The sequence below is a fragment of the Lynx canadensis genome, chromosome B2 (genome assembly GCF_007474595.2).
Source record: "Lynx canadensis isolate LIC74 chromosome B2, mLynCan4.pri.v2, whole genome shotgun sequence".
NCBI lineage: Eukaryota > Metazoa > Chordata > Mammalia > Carnivora > Felidae > Lynx > Lynx canadensis.
Window position 1 is genome coordinate 91,036,244 of NC_044307.1, and position 24,460 is coordinate 91,060,703.

The following is a 24,460-nucleotide window of genomic DNA, read 5'->3' on the forward strand; positions in this document are numbered from 1 at the left end:
TCTCAAAAGAAGGAGACCTGGCCATAAACCAACCAAAGGGAATGTGAAAGGGTGCTAGAATTTTTTAGGCATCTTATTTCCTTTTGGGAACATTAAATGGAACAGCATCAGTGTCCGTGAAAGAAAAATAAATTTCAAAAATAAAACATTCTATGTCTTACATTAAAAGCCACCTTCCACATATTTTAATTTTATGCAGGAAAAAATATCAGGGTTAATTATATAGCAGATGTAGGTATTTAAACAAGGTATACAGGTGACTGAAAGAGGTTTTTAAGTGACGTAAAAACTTGCTAGTTTCTCCACTTGTTCTCTTCGCCACCCTGAAAAAAAATTTCTTAGCTATTGATAAACTTTAATTATATAACAGAATTGCAAATGTTTATTAAAAATGTGTCTCTGACCTTTTAAATTAAAAGGTTTAGCATGACGCCATAGATAAACCTGTCTAGCCTAACTAATGGGGCATGCGACTAACACAAGGGCTGAAATTAGAAATGTAGAAACGCACTGAATAACGAGCCTCAATTACTGTCTGAATGATTCTTCTCACATTAGATCCCAATTATATGTTCCCATGTGAACTCTGAAGACTTTGTCCATAAAAAGACTCTTTTGGTTCAGCTTTAAAAAAAATATGTGTATATATATATATATATATATATATATATACACACCACACAAAGCTATCAGAAAATCCTCACCAGAAACTGAGAATGATTTCCTTATGGCTCAGGAGATACTGCCAAGATTTCCTTTCAGGTTGACTTAGATGGCACTCAAGTAAGATTCCCATATGGAATTACTCCCCACACAGGAGCCTGACCTGGGGGAAGCTGAACAAAGCAAAGATTATTTACAAACTCCCAAAGCAGAGGCTGTTTTACATTTCTCCCACCCTGGATCTAATTCCATAAGTAAATACAGCACATGTTAAGTTATAAAGCATAATTATGAAAAGGCCAAGAAGGGCTACAAAGGATCGACTCTCAGGACACTGTGAACCAGAGGCCAAGGGCCAGGGATGGCCATACAGGCTTCGTGGGTTGCTGGCACCCGGGAGTTACTACCATCATCATCAGAGACAGACTGATCCCAGCAGGCTCATGCTGGTGCTTAAAGACTTCTTATAGGAATCATCTGTGTTCTGAGAGGGCGGCCTTCCTGTCAGATCACTTTTGAGCAGTTTCCTTCAAATGAGGAAAACACATAATGTGGTAGTTGAAGCAGCCCAGTAAGCAGTAAGCTCTACCCGCAAAGTACCCTCGAAACCAGGCCCTTAAATAATACAGGCAATACTGATGCATCTGTTCTTGATGGTGTGGGCTTTGGTCTTTATGCAAAGAGGAAGGAAAATGTTTCATGAAATAAGACAGAGTATTTAATGACAATTATGAGTAATACTTTTATTTTGGTGCATATCCTGAAAATATTGGGTAAAAAATGTATAGTTTTTTTAATGTATAGTTTTTAATTACTATTTAAGCCACTTGTATTTTATTGAAAAAGCCTCAAACATTCTCAAATAATAGGAAATCTGTTAAAATACTTTACCTGTAATTAATTGTGCTCTAGACTTTTCTTGGTATCACGTTCATGTAAAAGAAACATCAGAACGTTCATATGGCAGGGAGCAAAGTATCACATAAGGGGGTAGTGGGCTTGGCCTCTGTCTCCTTCAGGCTGGTCATCATGTGTCAGTGGAATGATGGAGAAATAGCATCCCCAGCCCTAAGACCATACATGGGCTACTGGAGCCACCCTTGACTGAAATGAGTGGTCTGTTTTGTGCAACCACCATTTAGACAATGTTTCCTTTCACTTATATTTTAATTACATAAGGAAAGCAGAATGAAGTAAGGTAAAGTTCTGGAGTAAACCTTCCTGGGTTCAATTTTCATCTCCATCACTTATTGCTTGTGCCACTGAGTTACTTAACCTCTCTGAGTCTCATTCTCCTCATTAATGAAGTGAAGCATATTGATATTTCCTTCAGTGATGGTCTCTCTTCAGACTTCAGTGATAATCTGAGCTTGGTTCAGTGTCTGTTACATGGTGATTCAATAAATGCTTGTCATTTTTATGATTATGTAAAGAATTTAGAGTTTCAAAGCACAAAAGGAAAGTCAAGAAGCCTCTATATGTGCTTTGCTATAATGCTGTACAATGAGGAAGATTCTTGGTGTCTATCCCATTTGAGGCATATACTAGTATCCCATAAATGTAGATTAAATTCAAATAAAGTAGGTGAAAACAATTTTACTTTTAGAAAAAAACGTTAAAACAATTATTTACAAAATCATGTTGGAAAATATCTGATAAATGCTATAATATTAATGGTGATGATACTTGGGGCAACTTTGTCAAAAAAAAGTTTTTTGAAATACAAACAACATTTCTATTGAATTAATAATATATTGTGTAAGTTTGTCAAATTGGCTAAGGTTGACAATTTCTAGAATACATCAAAGTGTATCAAAAATCCCTGAAAGAAAAAAAAAAACATGTCAGGTGCTGTGAACTACCTGGAAATTTATTTCTGTTTGACCTAAATTACTAATTATAGATTTAAAAAGTACTTTGGATTCCAAAATCAAATTATTCAAGATATGTTTTTTATATGTTTTTAAGTGACAGAAAACTAAAAAATCTCCTATTTGGGTTTTCTTTTCCCTTGAACATTAAAAATGTAATCTGTACTTTTTGGGATGCCTGGGTGGCTCAGTAGGTTAAGCTCAGGTCATGATCTCGAGGTCCATGGGTTCAAGCCCCACGTCAGGCTCTGTGCTGTCAGCTCAGAACCTGGAACCTGCTTCAGATTCTGTCTCTCCCTCACTCTCTCTGCCCCTCCCCTGCTCACACTCTGTCTCCTCTCTCAAAAATAGACATTAAAAAAATGTAATCTGTACTTTTAAATTTCTTGCTTTATTTTAACAAAGTGGAGACCAAAGAAGTCCTTCTTAAGATGTTCTAAATTGAGAAATCATTTTCTAGTATCTAGTGAAAATCAGACCCATTACTTAATAGTTAGTGTGTATATATGTAAGCTTCTATTGCTAGGCTCCTAAAGTGTGTGTGTATGTGTGTGTTACCTGTTCCAACAGAATTTGGAGCTCAAATGGTTCTTATTTCTTTACAGTTCCATCTTCTAGTTGACAGTCTGTTTTATCCTATGGACTTATCATGCAATGAATAATCCAGACTCAAACTGCATATTGGTAACTATATTTTAAACCAAAAAAATTCCTCACATAATAAATACATTTTATGCACATTAACTTCGAATTTACTTCAGAAATCTATTTACAATATAAATAATTATAAATGGGAACACTTTGCAAGATATCATTGACATAGCTAATATTTTCTACTTTACATTCCAAAGCAAAAGTTCAAATTACAGATTTATACTACGATGTCACTAAAAACTATACATTGCAAGATGGTACTTGAAATATCGGCAATCAGTATCTTCTTTCACAAATATAAGCCTTTTTATAGCATGTCAGTCAAAAAACAAACATAAAATATTTTATCTTTTTTTGAAGTGCCTACTCGTACATTTCATTTTTCTTTTTGAAATAATTCCCTTTGGAAAAAAACGGAAAAAAGTTACAGTACTTCTAAAACTTTTTCCACGCCAATTTCATTTCTTTTGAAATGTAAACACATCAGAGTTGTTGGGTGTAAATTCAACTGTGATTAAATGTGTTCCAGATCAGCAAACTAGGACAAACTCTCCACTATGTAGGCGTATGAAAGCAAAGTCCCATGCAGCAAAATTGCAATAAATAAAATTATAAGTGTTTGGTTTGAAATTATTAGGATTTCTCATGTGAACCATCAGTTTTTAAGGAGCACAGTAGAACAGAATCTTGTTACTTGCTTTACAATTGTGTGTGTATGTATGTGCGTGTACACACACATACATACACACATACATACTCACACGTATGGCCTTTCTGCATACAGTGCTAGGGAAGGAACTCTGAACAAATCCCCATTTGGATATGAGCACAGTATCACGTTTTAAGTTGAGCGCTACCCGTACAACTTTTATGCACAAGAAATGAGCACCACATGGAAATTTCCCCCAAGAGTATTTTCTACGTAACATACCCTTTACATGTGTCCATAGTTGTTCTGTTGTTCATTTAAAGTTTAGAACGATAATTTATCTGCAATGCATGTCCCAATAAGAACTAACCAATAGATTTGCTGTCTTAAGAGTCAAATTCCTATTCACAAAAACACATTTACATTAAAATTGAATCACTTATTTGGAGAGCCATAGGATTTACATTCTTTGTTAAATCATTCAGAAAATAGAATGTATATCTATGTTCTATGGTTTGAGTTGAACTGGGGAACCAAATCTGGACATTCAAACTTTTTAAATCAAAGAAAGTATATTAAAGTGTAAGCTATTCCACTGGGAAAACTAAGTGACCCCCCCCCCAAATAGCCAAATCCTCAATTTTCCAAATATCAGCATTCACTCTGTCACTTCCAAATACTACTAGTACTAACAGAATTGCACTGACTATCTTAGTAATGTCCTACTCTTGAAAGAGAGAGAGCTATAAAATAACATATCTGTATTCAGAATGTCTCTTCAGCTGTAGTGTCTTCTATCAAACTTATTTGGTCTAGGTCTTGGGGGGTAAAAAGCCTTTCATTTTATTTTAAAATAGCTATGCATATTTTCCAAATGACCTTTTATTGAATAGATCCTTATCCCTCATTTAAAAAATAAAAGAAAATGGAGCATATTATCCTTTTCTGGACGATCCCATTAAAGCTCATTTTAAGTGGGATTCTCTGCCCAAAGGCAGCATGTGGCAGCAGGGTGTAGAGAGAATTAAGAATAGTACCCGATGGAAGTATTCTAGCCCTATAAAATATAATCAAGAGAGAATAAGTGGGTTTTCTGTATAAACACTGAAGGCAAGCAAATCATTTATTGCATCCTGTCTCATTTTGAATGTCACATCAGCACTGTGTCATATTATCCTGGATCAGACAATTACAGCTTAGAAAAGCTAGCCCATTATATTCAGCACAGTATGTCACAAGACTTGTGAAACTGAAGTACACTGAATTGTCCGACCTGTAGTGATTATAACATTAATATCATGCATCTAAAAATAATACATCACATCTGTATATTCTCAAAGGTTTTAATGGAATTTTCTCAAGAAACATTGGGAAAATATTTATTTATTTCTTTGGTCATCCAAATTTTTAAATTGGGTATGACAGGTACGTAAAATGGGCAATAAAGATATTCTTACTACTCCTAGAAAGCATGAACTTTGTATCCTCTAATGGAATTGCTACATATGATACTAATAATTGGATATAGCACATTTTTATGAATTCCAAAGGGGGTATAAAAATCAGACTTCTCTATTTCAATCTAGTATCATGATTCTCAACATTTAGCAAAGTTATGGAAATCAAGGATTAAAACTAAAGCCAATTTAACTTTAAGTTATTGGGAACATACGCATTTTACATCCCATATCTTAAGAAGACACAGATGCCATCTTCATTATGAGGAAATATGTTATTGGACAGGACAAGATAATGCAGATTATAAATAAATTTGAACACATTTTTGTGTATATTAAAAAGGTACTTTGTCATAAACTGTCTCATCTTATTTTGAGGTCATTTTGTAATAATTATGCCACATTGCAAAAAAGGTAAGCTATATAATATTATGGGCCTATAAGGCATTATATGTAATGTAATAAATCTGCTACTATAAAGTTATTGACCTGTAAACTAAATAAATGCTTTGTATTTAAAACTGGGCCAAAATTTTTAATTAAGATCTAATGTAGTTAATTTTGTCTTCACTTAAAAATATGGGTCATATCATTTTAAAGAGCATTATTCCTTCTGATTACCCCCATTTGTAAAGTTCATAATTTATTTTTCATCACTTAACTATATCATTTTAAAATTTAAGTGAAATCTCTTTAATGACATTCTTTTCTTTTACATCAGTTCATTTCCCTTGATTCTTAAGGTTCTATTTATTTTATAGCATCTGTCTCTGACATTTTTGGTAGAATGTATATCCATCAATAAAACCCATCTGTATAGATTTCCTTTCCAAAATACACCATATTCTTCAGATACCTGTGTTCTTTGAACCATTTACCCATCTACAGAATTCTCCAAACATGTTAGCATTCCTACTTCATGCTTCAAATTGAACAAAAATGTATTTTATGTATTCCAGGGTTTTTTCATAAATATTTGTCTCAAAATCACTGAACACTTTCGCTTCTATGGCCCAAAATGTCATTTTTATTGTTCTTTGAAGTTTTTTTGACAGTATATATGATAACCACTAACTTTCTCACTTGTGAGAAACTTTTTCCATTTAGAAGACAAGTGTTGCTATGTCATACCCAAGAAATACTTACTCAATTTCATGTAGCCTCTTTTCTTCTATACAAACATCCCGGTCTTCTTCTCTCCAATTATCATCATTCAGATTGTCACCTACCCATAAACTGTCAAATAACTGTGTTAAATGATGAACATAGAGTACTAATCCCTGAGTGGTCAATGTCATGTTCTGCCTTCAAAATTATAAGTCAGTTTCTTCCAATACATTCCCCTCCTTGCATATGGCAAGAGTTTGAGACATGGGACGCCCAGGAAATACTACCTATGAAATTTCTCTAATCACTTGTGTCACTTTGCTTTGATTCCTAGAGAACAGCGCATTAAATAAATCTTACTTTTTTTTCTGCTCCCTCATCAGTTTCTACCGTCTACATTTTGGCTGAACCAGAAAGTTGATCACAGCTATACATGCTTAAAAGAGCCCCTGTACCTGCTGAAGTTACAAAGCACCTAGACCTCTGTACGAGGGCAGAAAAGCCAGAGTGATCAGTCTTGACAACTGACAGCACAGAGTTAACTGGTTAACAAGTATACTCCTGCTGCACCAACGATCCACAAAACCATGAAACATCAGAATAGCCATACAGACAAAGAAAGTAGGGCCCAGGCATCAATATTCCCCAAATGGGTTACAGGCAGCGTCAGAACTGGAACCCAGAGATCTTGCATTCCAGTCTGCTGGTCTTTCTACCGTATCACATGAACTTAACACCAAGCTTGTTGTTTTTGCCATTTACAAACAATAAGGAAAATGAGAGCTTTGCATGTTCTTTCAATCGAAGTACACTCGTGCACTTTTAACCACTTGTCTATCAGCCCATGCTTTTATCTGAGGCTCTTTCCTGAGGCTCTCCACATGTTGTCACATTTGCACATCTGTGCTTTGAAATGTTTTTCAAACACTTACACCGCTGCTATGTAGCACTTTACTGGCTTCCCTTACTTATTTTCTGTAGTGATCAACCTTTTTTTTCTTGGTGAATTGGTTTGAGGATTTTATTCGGTTGGTTTCATAAGCCTCAAATATGTTGATTACATATTCTGAGCCTTAAATTGTTGTGTTGAGATATCATTTCATTTCTTATGCCTCTGGCCTTTCCATCTTTAGTAAACTATTTCCAGTTAGGCACACTAGGTTTTTGAAGTGTGTCCCAACATCTCGGTGCTTTTACTTAGAAAACCCTCACTGCTATGTCAGTGTGATCCTGCTCCTTGTCTAACTCAAAAGTAAGGTGAAAAATCACCACTTCCTGATTGCTTATAATGGATACCAGGTGGAAACTCATTCTTGTACCATATCCAGAACCATTTCCCTAATTTATGCCTGAACCAAATGAGCTGGCTGGTCAAAACCACAATTAAGAAACCGGTTTACAAGATGTATCTCTCTCTTTCTCAGTTATTTTAGGAAGGAAAATTTCTTGAATACACTTAATGTGCTAAGGTTAAGAAAACTTACCCGTTTGGGTTGTATTTAAGGTGTATAGTCTATATTTCTGCATGCAAAGTGTGCACAGCAGTCTGTGGATCGTGGTTGGTCTGTGTGTATGAGGTTTACTGGATCCTCACTATGCAATGCTGTCCTCCACCAGTCTTTCATGTGGTGTATATGCTCACTTAATCTACAAGAGTACTTTTCAATTCAAAATTTATGTATTCTGGCTCCCATATAATTAGAGGGGCAATTTATGTATTCACTTTAGCTCCATTATCTGTGTGTAACCCTGAACGCAAGTGCTCTTTTCTTTGATTTCACAGGAACACATGTCAAATACCCAGTAACTTAAATTATCCTCTCTAACCATCTGTGGCATAGTAAATGCTAGTAATGGGGTATTAAACTATAAATATGTTTCAGAGATCCTTAAAGAACAAAATATTTTAGAAAAACATCAGCTTCCATTGGTTATTATAACAGATGTTCCCTTGTGTCCTTGTGCTGGGTCTGGCTGCATCCTTAGATGGGAAGTTACATCAAAGTGTGAGCCATTACAGCCCAAGGAATAGTTTCTAATGGTTTCAGTGTCATATAAGTGCTCCAGGGCATATCCAGTTAATGTGTAAGCATGCTTATCGAAATACTGCCGGTGAGAACCAAAGCAGTTTGGAGAGACGGCGGGATGGTCTCCCGCGGTCTGATGTGGAGACATTTCCGAATGTAGATAGTCTTTAGCTAGGATCAAACTGGATTTTGAAATGCGATCCGAATTGGGACTACTTATTCGAGACAGTGCAGTGGGACTGTTGTCATAGTCATTTTCGTGGGGGCTCAGCATCTTTCCCTCTCTCTGCTGGATGTGGTCACATGGTGAAGTGTTGGCAAGAGCAGAGCCGTGGCAGACTTCCCCTGTTGGTGGGGGCTGTTGATAGTTTGCAAAACAGAGGGAGTGTTTTTTCCCAGCTCCATTAATGGAGGCCAGTTGGTCTGGGGGGGCTTTCCTTAGCTGCAATCTGTTCTCTTCTTCTTTAATCATTTGCTGGGTGGCTCTTATCAGAGTTTCAATTTTGCTAGGTTCATGTGGGCTACTTTGATACTGCTCAGTGCGGTATCGGTCACCTGATTCGCTGGCAGATCCAGGGTCTGGAGAACTCACCACACTATCTTCATCCCAGTGACCTCGCCCTAGAAATTAGAAAAAGTAAAAAGTGGTCTCAAAATTCACCCCCCAAAATGCAAGGGCATTTTCTTTTTCCTATTAAAAGAAACCTTCATCTTTCATTTTAACTATATGCACCAATATTTGAAACAGACACAGGCTTTCATGACAAACAAAGCGTCAATCTATCATCCTGGCATTCCTAGTTTTCAGCGGCTTTTAAGTGGAGAGGAAGTTTATCACAAGTTTTTTTAGAAGGTAAACCTTGTTCATGGGTTGTGGATGTCAATTAGCAAAATGGTAGCGTGTTTATACTTCTCCATGTATGCATATCATTGGACCTGCCTGACTGTAAAAAATAAAATTAAAACGCATAGCATTTGGTTTATGTTATTTTCTAAAGAAATGTTATGTTAAACTGATACTTAGAAAATGCTTTCCATTGGATTTGAGGAAGACAATGATATAGACTGGACTACTTTCCCAATTCTAAATAAATCATCTAAAATGTTAAAATTATTAAGTGTATCATAAGTAGAGTTACAATAAAGCTCTAATGCTAGTTTTATAACTATTTGAGGGTTAAATATATATATTCATATGTGTATGTATGGATATATATATATATATATATACACATACAAATATATCTTGTCCCAATCAAAAACATAAATATCTTTTTCTCAAATCTAGAGGTATATATCTCAGCTTCACATATACTCATACAGTAACTCTGGTATCTTAGATTGTTTCTGAAATAAGGTGAAGAATAAATGCTAAGCAAAATAAGTCAGTCAGAGAAAGACAAGTATCATATTATTTCAGTCATACGTGGAATTTAAGAAACAAAACAAAACAGAGGAACATAGGGAAAGAGAAGAAAAAAAAGATAAAAACAGAGAGGGAGACAAACCATAAGGGACTCTTAAATACAGAGAACAAACCGAGGGTTGCTGGCAGGGTGTTGGGTGGGGAGATGAGCTAAATGGGTGACGGGCAACAAGAAGGGCACTTGTTGGGATGAGCACTGGGTGTTAGATGGAAGTGATGAATCACTGGGTTCTACTCCTGAAACTAATACTACACTGTCTGTTAACTAACTTGAATTTAAATAAATAAATGTTTTTAAAAAATAAACAAACAAATAAATGTTTTAAATGTTAATAACAATCTGTTCTGAACCAAGGAGAGAGATCTAATATAGAGGAATAATGCATCCAAAATATATTCCATAAATTCCACTAGTCTCAAAGCATTCTGAAGTCAATATAAAAAGAGAGAAGAAAATCAGGAAGGGGCATACGAAAGCTGTAAACTGCTTAATGCAGCAGAGAAGCCCTGGATCACACTATTCATTGCTTTCCTTTTCCTTTTTCTTCTTATTTTATTTCTAATATTTTCTTCCAGACCATGTAGGTTAAGCCAGGATTTTCACTTCACTCCATTCTTTGGCAAGCAATTGCCCTTTGCCCTGGGTTTCCATTACCAGTCTACCATACTAGAGATACTCAAAGCAAGAGCAGAAAAATAAAAAAGCAAAAATGGAAACAAATTAAAATCCTTCACAGAAGACAGTGCCTGGGTGGTATCTGACAGGAGACTATGGGTGAGTACAACATTGTCTAACACATTTCTCATCCTAAAGACCCAGCAAGAAGAATAACATCATCGTGTCAGGTCAGTCTAAAGGACACTGACTTGTAATGAAATAGGGAGGGTGTCAGAGACCTGCTTGGACCCACACTTGGAATGGACAGAAAGGGCTTTCCTTCACCAGTGAACTTTGAAATGAACAAAGAAGAGCATTACTGCCACTGAAGACTTCAACCATAGTGCCCATTTCTGTGTGCTCGTAAAACTGTGTCATAATCCCAAGGGGAAATTTTCCATGGGTTCTATCACTTCATCCTTTACTCACAGGGACCAATGGGTTGTCCTAATAATGGGGGAAAGGGGTGGTTATCAGTATTTAATGCCCAGAGGGCCAGGAAGGGTAAATCACCTGTGAAGTGAGTGACAGGCCATGAAGCAAAGCCTGGCCTCCCCAACAGTGGTGTCCTTATTGAGAAGCACTACTACACGAGCCCCAAAACTACCGAGGTCCACATCTGAAGCATCAGAGTACAGAAGAAACTAACACGCAAGAAATTTAAGTGCATACCAATTATAAGTTCAACAGACTTCCTAAAAAATTGGCCTTAATTTCTACACTTTCTATGATACCTAAAATGGGAATCATTTTTACTCACCTGTCAAAAATAAATGCATTTGGCAAACATTACCAAAAATTAATACACTTCAAATGAGTGGCTCTGGTTTGTAAACCCCCCCTAGTGTGAGTTGCTGGTGTGTAATTTCAAGGGAGAAGACCACTGGGTGAGTCACTCCAGTGTCAAACCTAGAATATTAGAAACCTGCCCAGGGGCTCAAAGCTGCCGGCTCAGGAGTCACTTCAACTACCCTTACCGTGGATCCTGTGCACTGAAGCGATGTGAGGCATGCTGTTTTCATAGGCTTCTCTGCTTTCTGGGGAGGACTTGGTCAGGGGCAAGGCTGCACGAGAGCCCCACCAGGGCTCCCTCCCGGCCTGCGGCGTTCCCAGGAAGTACCTGCCTGCCTCACACCGGCCTCCCTCGCAGGCCTGGGTGTGGAAATGCCTCTCCTCCACCAGCCTGGAATGGTCCAGCGCAAAGCCATAGCAGAGAGAGCTGCGGTCAGAGAATTGTCTGTAGGCGCACGACGCGTCATGCTGAGATCCTGGCCTCTCCGCGGGGTCCAGGAGCTGCGGAGAGGCTGTGTCTGTCAGGGGACTTCCACCCCACTGGCTGTCGTGATCAGATTCAGATCTTTCCGTGTGAAATCCCGAATACTGAAACAAAAAGAGTGAGGAAAGTACATTTCAAAACAAAAAAAAAATAGCCTTTTTACTCTGCAAGCACCACTAAGGTCACATTGGGCTTAAGGCACCAGGTTAAGCTCTATAAACTCTAGCACCACACTGGGCACCTCTGAGTTGGAATCAGTTAAAGAGCCATAGTGCCTCAAAAGAAAATCCTTTTGGCTGCTGAAAGGAGGAGATGAAAATAATAATAACAAACAGGGGGGAACTAAATACCACCCACTGCTGGAAGTACTTCCTGTGAGTGACTTCACCTCGTTTTTTAATATTAACCCTTTCATGAAGATATTGGTAACCCATTGCATGAATAGAGAAACTAAGGCCCAAAGAGAAAATGATTTGTTCAGGCCCAGGTTAGTGGGTGGCAGTCAAGATTGAAACCCAAGCTCTTCATCACTACCCAAATGGGAGTGCCAAAGGGAGAGTCCAAGAAAGCTCTATATTCTATTTCAATTTACTGTTCAGAATTTTTTTCTTAATTAAAAGACAAAATGAAAATAAGGTTTAAGTTCCAAAGTGCTGCACCCTCTTCACTCTTCATGCCAGACATAGTGCTCTGAGGGCCATGCTTGATACACAATAGGATAGTTAATAAAGGCCTAACTAATTCAATGGCAAACATACTTTTAAAAAGCCTTGCCCATACAGACTGAGTCTATTCACTAGGATGTGTTTCTTGCTTCCTAAAGTAAACTTTCAAATATGCATAGGATTGTCAGGGCAAAACAGCCGCAGGCAATACTGTGCTGGGATCACACTGCTCACCTGTGGCCAGAGTGTGTGATCTGGTGTTGAAAGAAAACGTAAATGGTGTGACAGACCTCCCTAGGAGGTATGCTCAATTTGAAGTTCCTCATGAGCCACTAAAGAGTAATACGATTTCTACCAGTTTTTGCTTACTTATGCCAAACACAAATCTAGGTGCCGTGTAGAGATTACCTGCCAAGATCATAATAGATGCCATTTATTGAGAACTTACAGTGTGCCTGGCCATTGCTAACCATAGTACATACATTATATCATTGAATCCTCACAGCCTCCTGGACAGTAACATATCTCCATTTCCTCGATGGGGAAACTGCCTCACTGGGGGGTTTTAATAAGATGGTATGGCCACCCCACAGTCTATCTGGTCTCAAAGCCTGCACTCCAAACTATGATTTTACCCTTGAGAGAGGACACTGTCAAGGAGAGAAAAAAGGATCCAATGTTAGATTTCCAGAAAAGTGGCAGGAACCAAAATACAGTCTCAGGAACTAAAATATGAGTCCACTTACATGTTATTTCTTACCCCAGAAGAAAGAGGGATGGATGTGTGGTGCTGTGGGGGAGCCTAGGAGAAATTCAGGCAGCTCTGCTTGGGGCTCTTAGAGCCAGGGAGATGAGGTACAGAGGTTCCCCTGGGGGAAATCCAAAGTATGCTAATAACATAGCAAGTTCAGGAAAGAGTGCTACACAAATTCTAAGCTCAAGATTTTTCTATTACCATATCTAATTATTATTTTAATTATTTTCCAAAGGTACACATGGACTATCAGCATATTCCACCAAGAAAAAAAAAGGTAAATGCAACTTCTCTCCCTGTAGAACCATAAGATGAGCACAACAAGGGATCCTGAGTGCCCTTTCCCTACATCACACCTCCACCTGCCATCAGTCTTTTCTCCCCATGAATGCCAGCCTCTCTTTTTCTAAGACACCACATTCACCTTCAGCAAGTGAGGGTTGGCACACGTCTCCTTACCGAGGGGGGATGAGAGTGCTCGACATTTGCCCTTTGGTAACACCATTTGTGCACTTACCTAGGAAAATTTCAGATCATCAGTGCTCTTCCAAGCCAGGAATTGCCCAGACTCTGCTTGTTTTGATAAAAGTATAAACCAGGTCTATTTCTGAAGTACTCCAGTCAAGACTTTTGAGCCTTGTTGAGAGGGGAAAAAGCTTTCCCTGAGTGCATATGGGGAAGTGCTATTGGCGCAGCAGAGAAGAACATTCTGTCCTTCGCTCACAAAGAAAATTCAACACAAGGCAACCCCGGCATACATGAGGTATACATTTCACGAGCACCCAAAGACGAATTTGATGGATAAGCCTCTTGTCAATAGTGAGGAAACCATGACAGCAGGCGCACTGCCCTTGAAGCAGGCAAAAGTTGGGTGGTTGAGTTAGACCAAGATCTCACACTGCTTTAGAGGCACAGAGGAAAAGCCTAGCTGCAAACCTTTGTTTCTCAAGACCTGTATACTTGCACCTGTGTGCACCATCAAATCTCTGAGCCACATTCATCCCATTAAAATGAACTGCAGTAGGTGTCAACTCTGTGGAGAACACTACAGACCCATAAATTGATCTGAAAAATTTCAGGTGTTCATCAAGTCTTAGGGGAAAGAGAGAGAGCAGAAAGGAAGGAAGGCAGCCAATACGTGCGGAGCATGCTGTACAATCAGTGAACGCTGCATAAGAAGGCGAGAAGCCTCTGGGTCTATCCTCACACCTACTTCTGCTGCTTCCCACATGTACAATCTCAGGCAAGTGATTTAATTTCTTCTGTTGCAACAGGAAAAGGGTCATGGTGATACTTAACCTACCAAAGACCAAACCAGAATAGAGGCCATTTAATGGAAGAGGAAATAGGGACAGGGAGCCAAGAGAACCTGGTTCCAGGTCCACCCTGCTAGTAACTCTCAGAGTAACCTTAGGCAAATTGTCTTTCTTAACCTCACCTGAAGAATGATACATTGGATTAGATTAGATGCTAATTTTTCTTTCAGCTTTAAAATTCTATATGATATAATCATCATTTGGCATCCTTTCTAGTGTTAAAATGGAGGATTCCTATGCCTGTCCATATATTTCACTTATTTAAAGAATATAAATTATTTAGAACTATAATCCAAGTCCAAGAATTTTTATTGCCATGGTATAAAAAGAAAGTTGTTATGTAAGTTTTATTTTACTGTTATGTCAATTTTCCCCCAAGTATCCCCTTGTGGCACAAGTTTTATAGGGACTACATGATGCCTTTTGGTCAATAAATTATTATATTCTAGAGTCTTCTGAGTATGAATGAGCATATGTCAGCCATTTGAATATGTACCTCTTTGCCCATTCTACCCCCATACTTATATGGTCAACAAAGAGCACAAATTGAATCACCCATGACCCATCCTATTGGCATTACAAGGAGGCAGAGAATATGCTAAATGTCTATTTAACTATTTATTTAACTATTTAACTATTTTAACTATTTATTAAAAAATAAGAATAAAAAGTCAAACAGCAGCTGCTATGAACCTGCAGGTGCAGAGAGTATGGTAAGGGCAGGTGTAAGAGAGTCCAAGAAACACAGAGAAAGAGAGAGAGAAAGAGAAGCTTAGGACATTGGGAAAACAGACAAAATCATCTGCAGAAAGAAAAGTTACCACAAGTAAGTGCCAAAATAAGAACAGAAGTCAGTATCTGGTAGTTCACAGCACTGGCCACAGGAAAGGGGCTCAAAATCAAGCAAAATCTAAGGTAGCAGCTTGAGACAAGTGTCGTTTTCATAAGAGAAGAGTATAAATTGAGAATGGGTCGTGTCCATAAAACAGATGGCAGTGAAAGGAAAGGAGGACACGGAGGAAATCATGGGTCCAGAAGACAGGAAAGAAGAACAGTAACAGGTGAATCCCATCTTCCTCTGTACCCTCTCTACCAGCATCGTCATCCATTTACACAATTGTATTTGACAAAACTGACAAGACAGAGTGCTTTTTAATTAGTAACCCAACTCATGAAATGCTAAGGAGTAGGGAGAAAAAATTAAACTCCCTATAAAACTCCTGTAGGAAAAAAACATGAAATGGAAATAACCATCTCATCTGATAAAAATTCTCATCAAATAACCGACTATGCCATAAGGGAAAGTTGTAAGACAACACACCAAACTGAAATAAGTACGTCCAACAAGACACACGGATGTGCACACACCCAGAATCAGAAATTCTGAAACTAAGAAATGGGCCCCAAACTCCACCCAACAACAACAACATCAAAACAGGAAAAAATGCAATGAAAACTGACCAAATTCAAAGAAATCGAATAAGCAAAGAATAAGTTACAAGCTGTGAAAAGGAGAATAGATTTGAATAAAAATTTAATGAGAGAGATTGAAGAAAAGCTGGAAAACATGCAAGGAAACAAAATTGGAAAGAGCAAATTAAAAGGTCAGAGAAAGTGACTAAAAGAAGACAGAAAAGTTTCAATAAATGCATAGTGTTTATGTAAAAGGCAAAGGAACTAGAATTGTTAGAACAATTTGAAAAAGAAGAGTAAAGTGTGAGAGAGAATCTGTCTACCCAACTTTGAGACTCACCACATAGCTATAGTTATCATAACTGTGTGCTATTGTTGGAAAAATACATGCACGGATCAATAAAAACAGAATCCAGAATCCAGAAAGGAACCCCATACAAATATGCCCAACTGCGTTTTTATGAATATGCAAAAACAATACAACAAAGCAAAGACAGATTTCTCAACAAACAGCACTGAAGTACTTGGACATCTACAGGCAAAAATAAAATGAACCTCAACCTAAGTCTCATACCTTAAATAAAAATTAACTCAGATGAATCATAGACTTAAATATAAAAGGTAAAATTGTAAAACTATCAGAAAACGACAACAAAAAAAGAAAATCTTTAAGATCTGGGACTAGGTAAAGATTTCTTAGACTTGATACCAAAAACACAAAGCATAGAAGAAAAAATTGACAAATTGGACTTGATCAAAATTAAAAACTTTCACTCTACAAAAGACTCTGTTAAGAGGATGAAAGGACAAGCTGTGAACTGGGTGAAAATATTTCAAAGCCACATATCCAACAAAGGACTAGAATCTAGAATCTATAAAGAACTTCCAAAACTCAATAATAAAAAAACACATGGGCAGAAGACATGAAGAGACATTTCACCAAATAGATATGCAGGTGATAAATAATCACATGAAAAGATTTTCAGTATCATTAGCTATTAGGGAGATACAAATTAAAACCACAATGAAATATCACCACATACCTATTAGACTGGCTAAAATTAAAAATAGTGACAACAGCAAATGCTGACAGGAAAACTGGGTCACCTATATATTGCCGGTGGGAAAACGGTACAGCTACTCTGGGAAACAGTCTGGCAGTTTCTAAAAAAAAAAAAAAATACTGAACATACAACTACCATATGTAATCCTGCACATTTTTCCAGATAAATGAAAATTATATTCATACAAAAACCTATATACAAATGTCTAGAGCAGTATTTTTTTTCCACTTTCTGGTCCTTTTTAATTGTTATTGTGCTCTTCCTTTTTTTAAATTATTTTTAACTGTGGTAAAATGCACATAAAATTTTCGATCTTACCAATTTTAAGTGTACATTTCAGTGTCACTGAGAACATTCACATTCCTGTGCAACCATTAACACCATCCGTCTCCAGAACTCTTTATTCTGCAAAACTGAAACTCTATGCCCATTAAACAATAACTCCCTATTCTCCCCTCCCTGAAGCCCCTGGACACCACCACTCTCTCTTTCTGACACAGGAAAAACAAATGAACCCCAGGAGCCCCCAACATCGGCTAGCATTGGGTATTCCCAGAACCCAGCTATCTCAGAGACTTTTCTGAAACACTTATCTAATCACACCACTGTCTTGTTTAAAACCATTTTTTATGTCTTTCTGTCTACGCATCAATTAACACAGCAATACCACCTATATAAAGAAAAAACTATAGAAGATACAAGGAGAAATAGGAGACTAAGAAACCACTCTCAGTATAGGACAAGTAGATTTATAAAAAATTTTTTTTAATGTTTATTTATTTTTGAGACAGAGACAGATCGAGTGCAAGCAGGGGAGGGAGAGAGAGAGAGAGTGACACGGAATCTGTAACAGGCTCCAGGCTCTGAGCTGTCAGCACAGAGCCTGACGCGGGGCTCAAGCTCACGAACTATGAGATCGTGACCTGAGCCAAAGTCGGACGCTCCCGACTGAGCCACCCAGGCGTCCCTAGATTTTTTCTTAAAGACCACAAAAGACTTAAAAAGAATAATTAGTTAACTTTTAGGGCTATCTATTGAAACTTACACACTGATAATAAAGAATAAACCTTGGTGTACATGACTAATCGTCAAAATTGATCAAATAGTAGTTCACAAAGAGAGTCTCGGTTAATTTCACAAAGTATAAATATTACAGATAACACTGAAAACGATGAATAAAAAATAAATTTTTTATAAAGCTCTTTCACCTAAAAAAAATTATTCAGTAACTCTTGGGGGAAATAGGCAAATACAAAAATAAATTACAGAATTTCTGGGAAAAAGATAATGAAGATATTATATATCATATATATTCATATATATGGTATATATCATATATATTATGTATAATAATATATATGATGTATTTATATATATTATTATATATCATTGTATATATTATTATATATCATATATTCATATATATTATATATCTTCATTTATGGGATACGCAGCTTTAGACACCTAAATTCATAAAAATGAGAGAATCAAAACAAATTCAATTTCTCAATTCAAAAGCTAGAAAGAGAAAAAAAAGCACAATGAAAAATGATCAAAAGCTATGAATGGACTACTCATGAAAAATATAAAAATAACTCTTAGACATATGAAAAGATAGTTAACTTCTTAATAAAATAAATGCAAATTAAAACAGCACTGAAGGGGCACCTGGGTGGCTCAGTGAAACTCTTGGTTTCACCTCAGGTCGTGATCTCACGGTTTGTGGGACTGAGCCTGAGGTGAGGGTCACTGCTGTCAGTGCAGAACCTGCTTGGGATTTTCTCTTTCCCTCTCTCTCTGCCTCTCTCTCTCTCTCTCTCTCTCTCTCTCTCTCTCTCTCTCTCATAAACAAACAAACATTTAAAAAAACAGCACTGAAATACCACTTCTCAGCCATCAGATTAGCCAAACTTCAGAAGCTTGACCATACGTTGCCTGGCAGAGTGTGGGGATGCAGGCATTCCACATATTGCTGGTAAGAATGGCAACTGATACAACCTCTAAGGAGGGGAATTTGGCAATTCTAACAAAAACTGCAATTTCCTACTTCTAAAGAATCACTATACCAAGTAATATACATTGAAGTGTTAAGGTTTAAGTAAACAGGCATCATATATGGAACCTACTATGAAAGGATTCAGAGAAAACAAATGAGGGAAGATAGAGAAGAAAAGAGAGAATGAAAATAATAAAGCAAAAAAGCAAAATGTTAAGTACTGGTGAGCCTAGGTTTAGTATACAGAAATAATTCCTAGTCTTGCAACTTTTCCTTATGTATGAAATAATTTCAAAATAAATATTTTAAAATTAAAAAAGCCCTATATAGCACATTGATGCCTCATTATAAAATAGACACAAAACCATTAAATGAAATTTTTTTCTGAAGAAAAGGAAACTTGACCCACAAAGCTGTAACTTAATTTTATAAACATCTTTGTTGTTATTGCTGACTACTAATATTTTATGCATTAAAATGTAACTTAAAATTATCAACTATGGAGTGCAGTAGAAACAACATTGGACTCAGACATGGAAGGACCCTGATGTACTATCATGTGACTATGTAGCGTATACCTATGCACTACTGTGTGGCTTGTAGAAAAGATCACTTTCCTTGGGTCTTGATTGTCCCATCTGCAGAATAGCACAGACTATCTACATTATGGGATTGCAACAAGGATCAAATAATATATATCAAAGCACTCTTAAAATGCAAACATGTTATATATGTATCATGTAAATGTCTTTAATTAATAACTTTCATTTGGGTAAACAGGAATGTTTATCACATCACCATCTTATAAAAATGATTTTTCCCCCGAGACTGCATTATCTACAGGTCGTATCTTTCAGTACCACCCTACAGTTATGTAAGAGATAAAATATATATGTTAAAGGATAAAGAAATCAACCTCACAAATGCAAAAAGAAATCAGGCCACTGGCCAATCACCTAAACACTAGAGCCTTTTCTTCCAAATACTCTGATTTTCAAAGCTGAAGTACATTTTGGTACCACTGGTTTGTTTGTTTGTTTAAGTTTATTTATTTATAAGAGAGAGAGTACAAGTGGGGGCGGGGAGGGGCAATGAGAGGGAAGGAGAGAGAATCTCAAGCAGGCTCCGTGCTGTCAGCGCAGAGTTCAATGCAGGGCTTGATCCCACGAAGTGTGAGATCATGACCTGAGCTGAAAGCAAGAGTCAGACATTTAACCAATTGAGCCACCCACCTGCCCGACAACTGGTTATTTTTTTTCTTTTCAGTTTACTTATTTGAGAGGGACAGAGCACAAGTGGGGGTGGGGCAGGGAGGGAGAGAGAGCTAGCAGTCTCTGCACTGTCAGCACAGAGCCCAGTGTGGGGCTGGATCTCACAAAGATCGTGACCTCAGCCAAAACCAACAGTCGGAGGCTCAACCACTCAACCGACTGGCCCACCCAGGCGCCCCAGTACCACTGGTTCTTATTGCTCAAGCTTTGATTAAAAGCCCAAAGTTGTGCTTTAAGGGTGGAGAGATAATGGGATCATGATGGATGGGAATACATGCAAGTCCTGTAGATGATTCTTCCAGCGATTGTCGGTACCTACACTATCTTCAAGTAAAACAAAACAATGTTTTAGGAGCTATAGAATATCTGCTATTCTTCCTTTGAAAAAGTAACGGCACTTTTTCCTATATTTAATGCTAAGAAGGTGACTGATTTAATTCCCTATTAAATCAGTCAAATGAAGAAAGTTTACTGAAAATTAATTTTTGGTTAATTTTACTGAAATCTCTGTTTCTCTTTTTTAAGAAAATCTGTCATCATTCTGAATACTCTGCACCTTAATTTATCCCTATTTCTTATTTAAAATTTAATTTTCAAAACAGGCATTGATGTTGGCAAACTTAAAAATGAGTCAAATGAAAGATGCCCTTGTTCTCATGAAACATGAAGCCAAATGCCACCCACCAAAGGTGGGCTAAAGCTGGCAGGCAAAGAGCTTGGACGACTGCCAGAAATGGATGTCAAAGGACAGCCATATCCCCCAGCTCCCCTTTGGGATTCAGCTCATGAAAGAATCATCCCTTCCAGAAGAGACTGATACCTCATCTGGTTAAAGGTCTAAGCAATCAGCTGGGACTTAATGTGCATCCAATGGGAACTTCTTGCAATAGTTCATCCTGTGATCCATTCTATATTTATTGAGTGCCTACTATTCGCAAAGCAGTATGCATGATGATATGAGAAATACAGCCCCACCCTTATACTAGTGAATAGAACATACATAGTGCACAGAACACAACTTTAATACAAGTTAGACAATGACCCAGCCCTGAATGGAAAGAAAAATGATATAGCTTAAGAGTTCAGAGAGCCATTATGCTCTATTAATACTGTAGTTGCTTAGGAAGGGGAAATGAACTGTGACTGATTAAGAGGCAATTGACTATGTGATTGGCATTTGCTAACTAATACCCATAACAATGATAGCTACTATTACTAAATACTTGCTATGTGCCAGTCACTATGCTGAGATCCCACAGACACTATCTTATCAAATGCTAACATCTTAAAAGTAGTATTAATCCAGGGGCGCCTGGGTGGTTCAGTCAGTTAAGCGTCCAACTCTTGATTTCAGCTCAGGTCATGATCTCACGGTTCATGAATTTGAGTCCTGAATTGGCTTCTGTCAATGCAGAGCCTGCTTGGGTTTCTCGCTCTCCTTCTCTCTCTGCCCCTACCTCATTCCCTCTCTCTGTCTCTTCTCTCCCTTCTCTCTCAAAATAAATAAATAAACTTTAAAAAAGTAGTATTAATCCATTTACAGATGCAGCAAATGAAGCTAAAAGAAAAATTTGCCCAAGGTCACATGACTATGAAGTTTAAGAGGAGAGATGCAATTCCAGAGCCCTTGCTCCTTCCAGTTCCCCAGACTCATCTAGACGTGTGTATTTAGCTACCAAGACAACAGTGTCCTACCCTCTAAGCAGTAATGGATGCCCAGGTCCCCAAGCATGTTTTCACAAAGGAGGCTGTCTTCAAACTCTACAGTAAACTATCTCCACACACCCTTGGGTGATGTCTTCTGATCACAGAGACATTCTTCCACCATAATCACACCAACAGATAGTCTCCCTTTAATGTCGTGAGATTCATTCCTGCCTCAACAGCATGTTCCAGACAGGTGCTCTGCATTCATCTGGATGTGGCAGCAATGACCCAACTCAGGAAAGATACCAGATGTTCCAATAATAGATGTTACAGTTATCTATTTTTATTCTGGCAGGTCATTGAGGTTTTTATCATTTTTAGCTGTAAAATATAGAGAGAGACCCTCTTATGGTAAAGTCCTGTTTTCTATGAAAAACTTTCACTCTATCAGGCATGAGCAGCTCTCCTCTTGATTTGTGTCTGAACCATGAGAAAAAAACATCACAGATGCAGACTGCATTGTACTAAGAACATATGCATGCTTTTAAATCACTTTTATCTTACTTTTTACTAATGTAACCCTGAAACATAAAATATGTTCTTTTTTTCATTCACTGTTATGGGAAGAACAGATGGTAAAAGGGTTAGATTAAAGTAATACAGCATGTCCATTAAAAGAACCCCCACTGCTGGGGATGCTTCCCTCAAACAGGAGTTGTGTTTACTATAAAGAATGACTTTGGCTTACACAAATTGGAGATTGTCAGGGGTTTTCTCAAAGATAAACACAACGGTAAGAGAAAAACTAACATCAAAATCAAATGCATTTTAAAACTACAATTATGCAGGTTATTTCGCTAATCTGAGAAGCTGACTGAAAACACGTGCCTGTGATAATGTAACAGAACAGCAGGGAAATAATAGAATCCGTTTTTAACTTGAAAAATTTTACCACCCAGAAGTCATAACTAACTGCAAAGAGGACGTCAAGTAGGCATTACTTTCTACATTCCTGCATTCCTACAAGTGGTAGGTAGAAATTTCTTGTTCCACCTTTTCTAATCGATTGTCATATTAATCAACAGTAAGAATAATTTCTGTATTGACTACATATCAAGAAAGGCTAAGTATAACATTATTTGTACACAAGTAGCAAAATATTTAGCATTGGAAAACAATCTTCATGATTTTTTCTTATGATATCCAGCTTAACTGCATATAGCTCTTAAAGAGTTAAGCTTTAAAAAACTTCCTCGAGAAAAATTAGAGAATGCATTAAAAAAATATATATCAATGGAGTCACATCCCAGAGTCAAGAATGGTCTTACTGGAAGAACTGAGCAATAAATATTTCTATTCATACCATAAACAATTAGAAAGCAAGCACTGACTCAAAATGCAATTTTAGCAATTTTAAATATTTTGGCCATTTCTTCCTTCATTTAGAAAATAATATAAATAGGGGCGCCTGGGTGGCGCAGTCGGTTAAGCGTCCGACTTCAGCCAGGTCATGATCTCGCGGTCCGTGAGTTCGAGCCCCGCGTCGGGCTCTGGGCTGATGGCTCAGAGCCTGGAGCCTGTTTCTGATTCTGTGTCTCCCTCTCTCTCTGCCCCTCCCCCGTTCATGCTCTGTCTCTCTCTGTCCCAAAAAAAATAAATAAACATTGAAAAAAAAATTAAAAAAAAAAAGAAAATAATATAAATTGTCAGCTTCTCAAAATCAATGTTTTAAAAATGTGTTCACAAGATTTTCTCTCATTATTTTTATGATTTGTTCCACTTATAACTATTACTTATTGTGATATTGCTTTTAACTTCAATCCACATTTTAGTTGTTTTTAGCTCAAAGAATATTCTGGTGAGAAATATTTCGTACCTGTAAATTCCCTTATATATTTCATTAAGTAGAAACATGGGAAGTTTTTAAATGTGTCTCAAGTATGGTTTGAAACGTCATAGGCCTTCTCTTAATCCACCCCCCACAGTTATAAAAATGTTTCTGGGATCTGGCTCACTCGTTTTTCTCACAGAAAAGTAACCATAGTTGACATCTCATTAGCTGTCAGGCTGATGTGCAGCTGGAAAGGAATCAGCACCCTGGACCGGAGGCCAGGTTTCCTCCAATGTAATTCTATAAGGAATCTCCTATAGGGTTCCATATGGACAGAGCTGTTCCCAAACCATCAAATCCACAATCCACATCCTTTTGGAAATCCAAAGGTAAAGTCCTAAAATTTTGCAGGCATTTTCATTGCACTGAAGTTTTTTTTTTAATGTTTATTTTTGAGAGAGAGAGAGAGACAGAGACAGAGAGCAGGGGAGGGGCAGAGTGAGGAAACACAGAATGTGAAGCCGACTCCAGGCTCTGAGCTGTCAAGCACAGAGACTGATGCAGGGCTCGAACTCACAAACCCCGAGATCATGACCTGAGCTGAAGTCAGACGTTCAACCGACTGAGCCACCCAGGCACTCCTGTACTGAAGATTTTCAAGAGGTAATAAACATAGAAGAAACATTTGATTAAGCCCTTTATGTCATGGCATATG

At 37.5% G+C, this 24,460-nt stretch overlaps 1 protein-coding gene across 1 annotated transcript in view; it reads right to left on the reverse strand.

Moving 5' to 3' along the window:
• Positions 1 to 3,127: 3,127 nt before the first annotated feature.
• Positions 3,128 to 24,460, reverse strand: part of SIM1 (SIM bHLH transcription factor 1) — a 70,517-nt gene continuing 49,184 nt past the window's right edge. Inside the window, exons 11-12 of the mRNA XM_030316030.1 lie at positions 11,490 to 11,892; positions 3,128 to 9,049 (exon numbers count right to left, since the gene is read on the reverse strand). Of these exons, the coding sequence (XP_030171890.1) occupies positions 8,319 to 9,049; positions 11,490 to 11,892 (1,134 nt within the window). The 3' untranslated portion in view covers positions 3,128 to 8,318. The remainder of the gene's footprint in view (positions 9,050 to 11,489; positions 11,893 to 24,460) is intronic.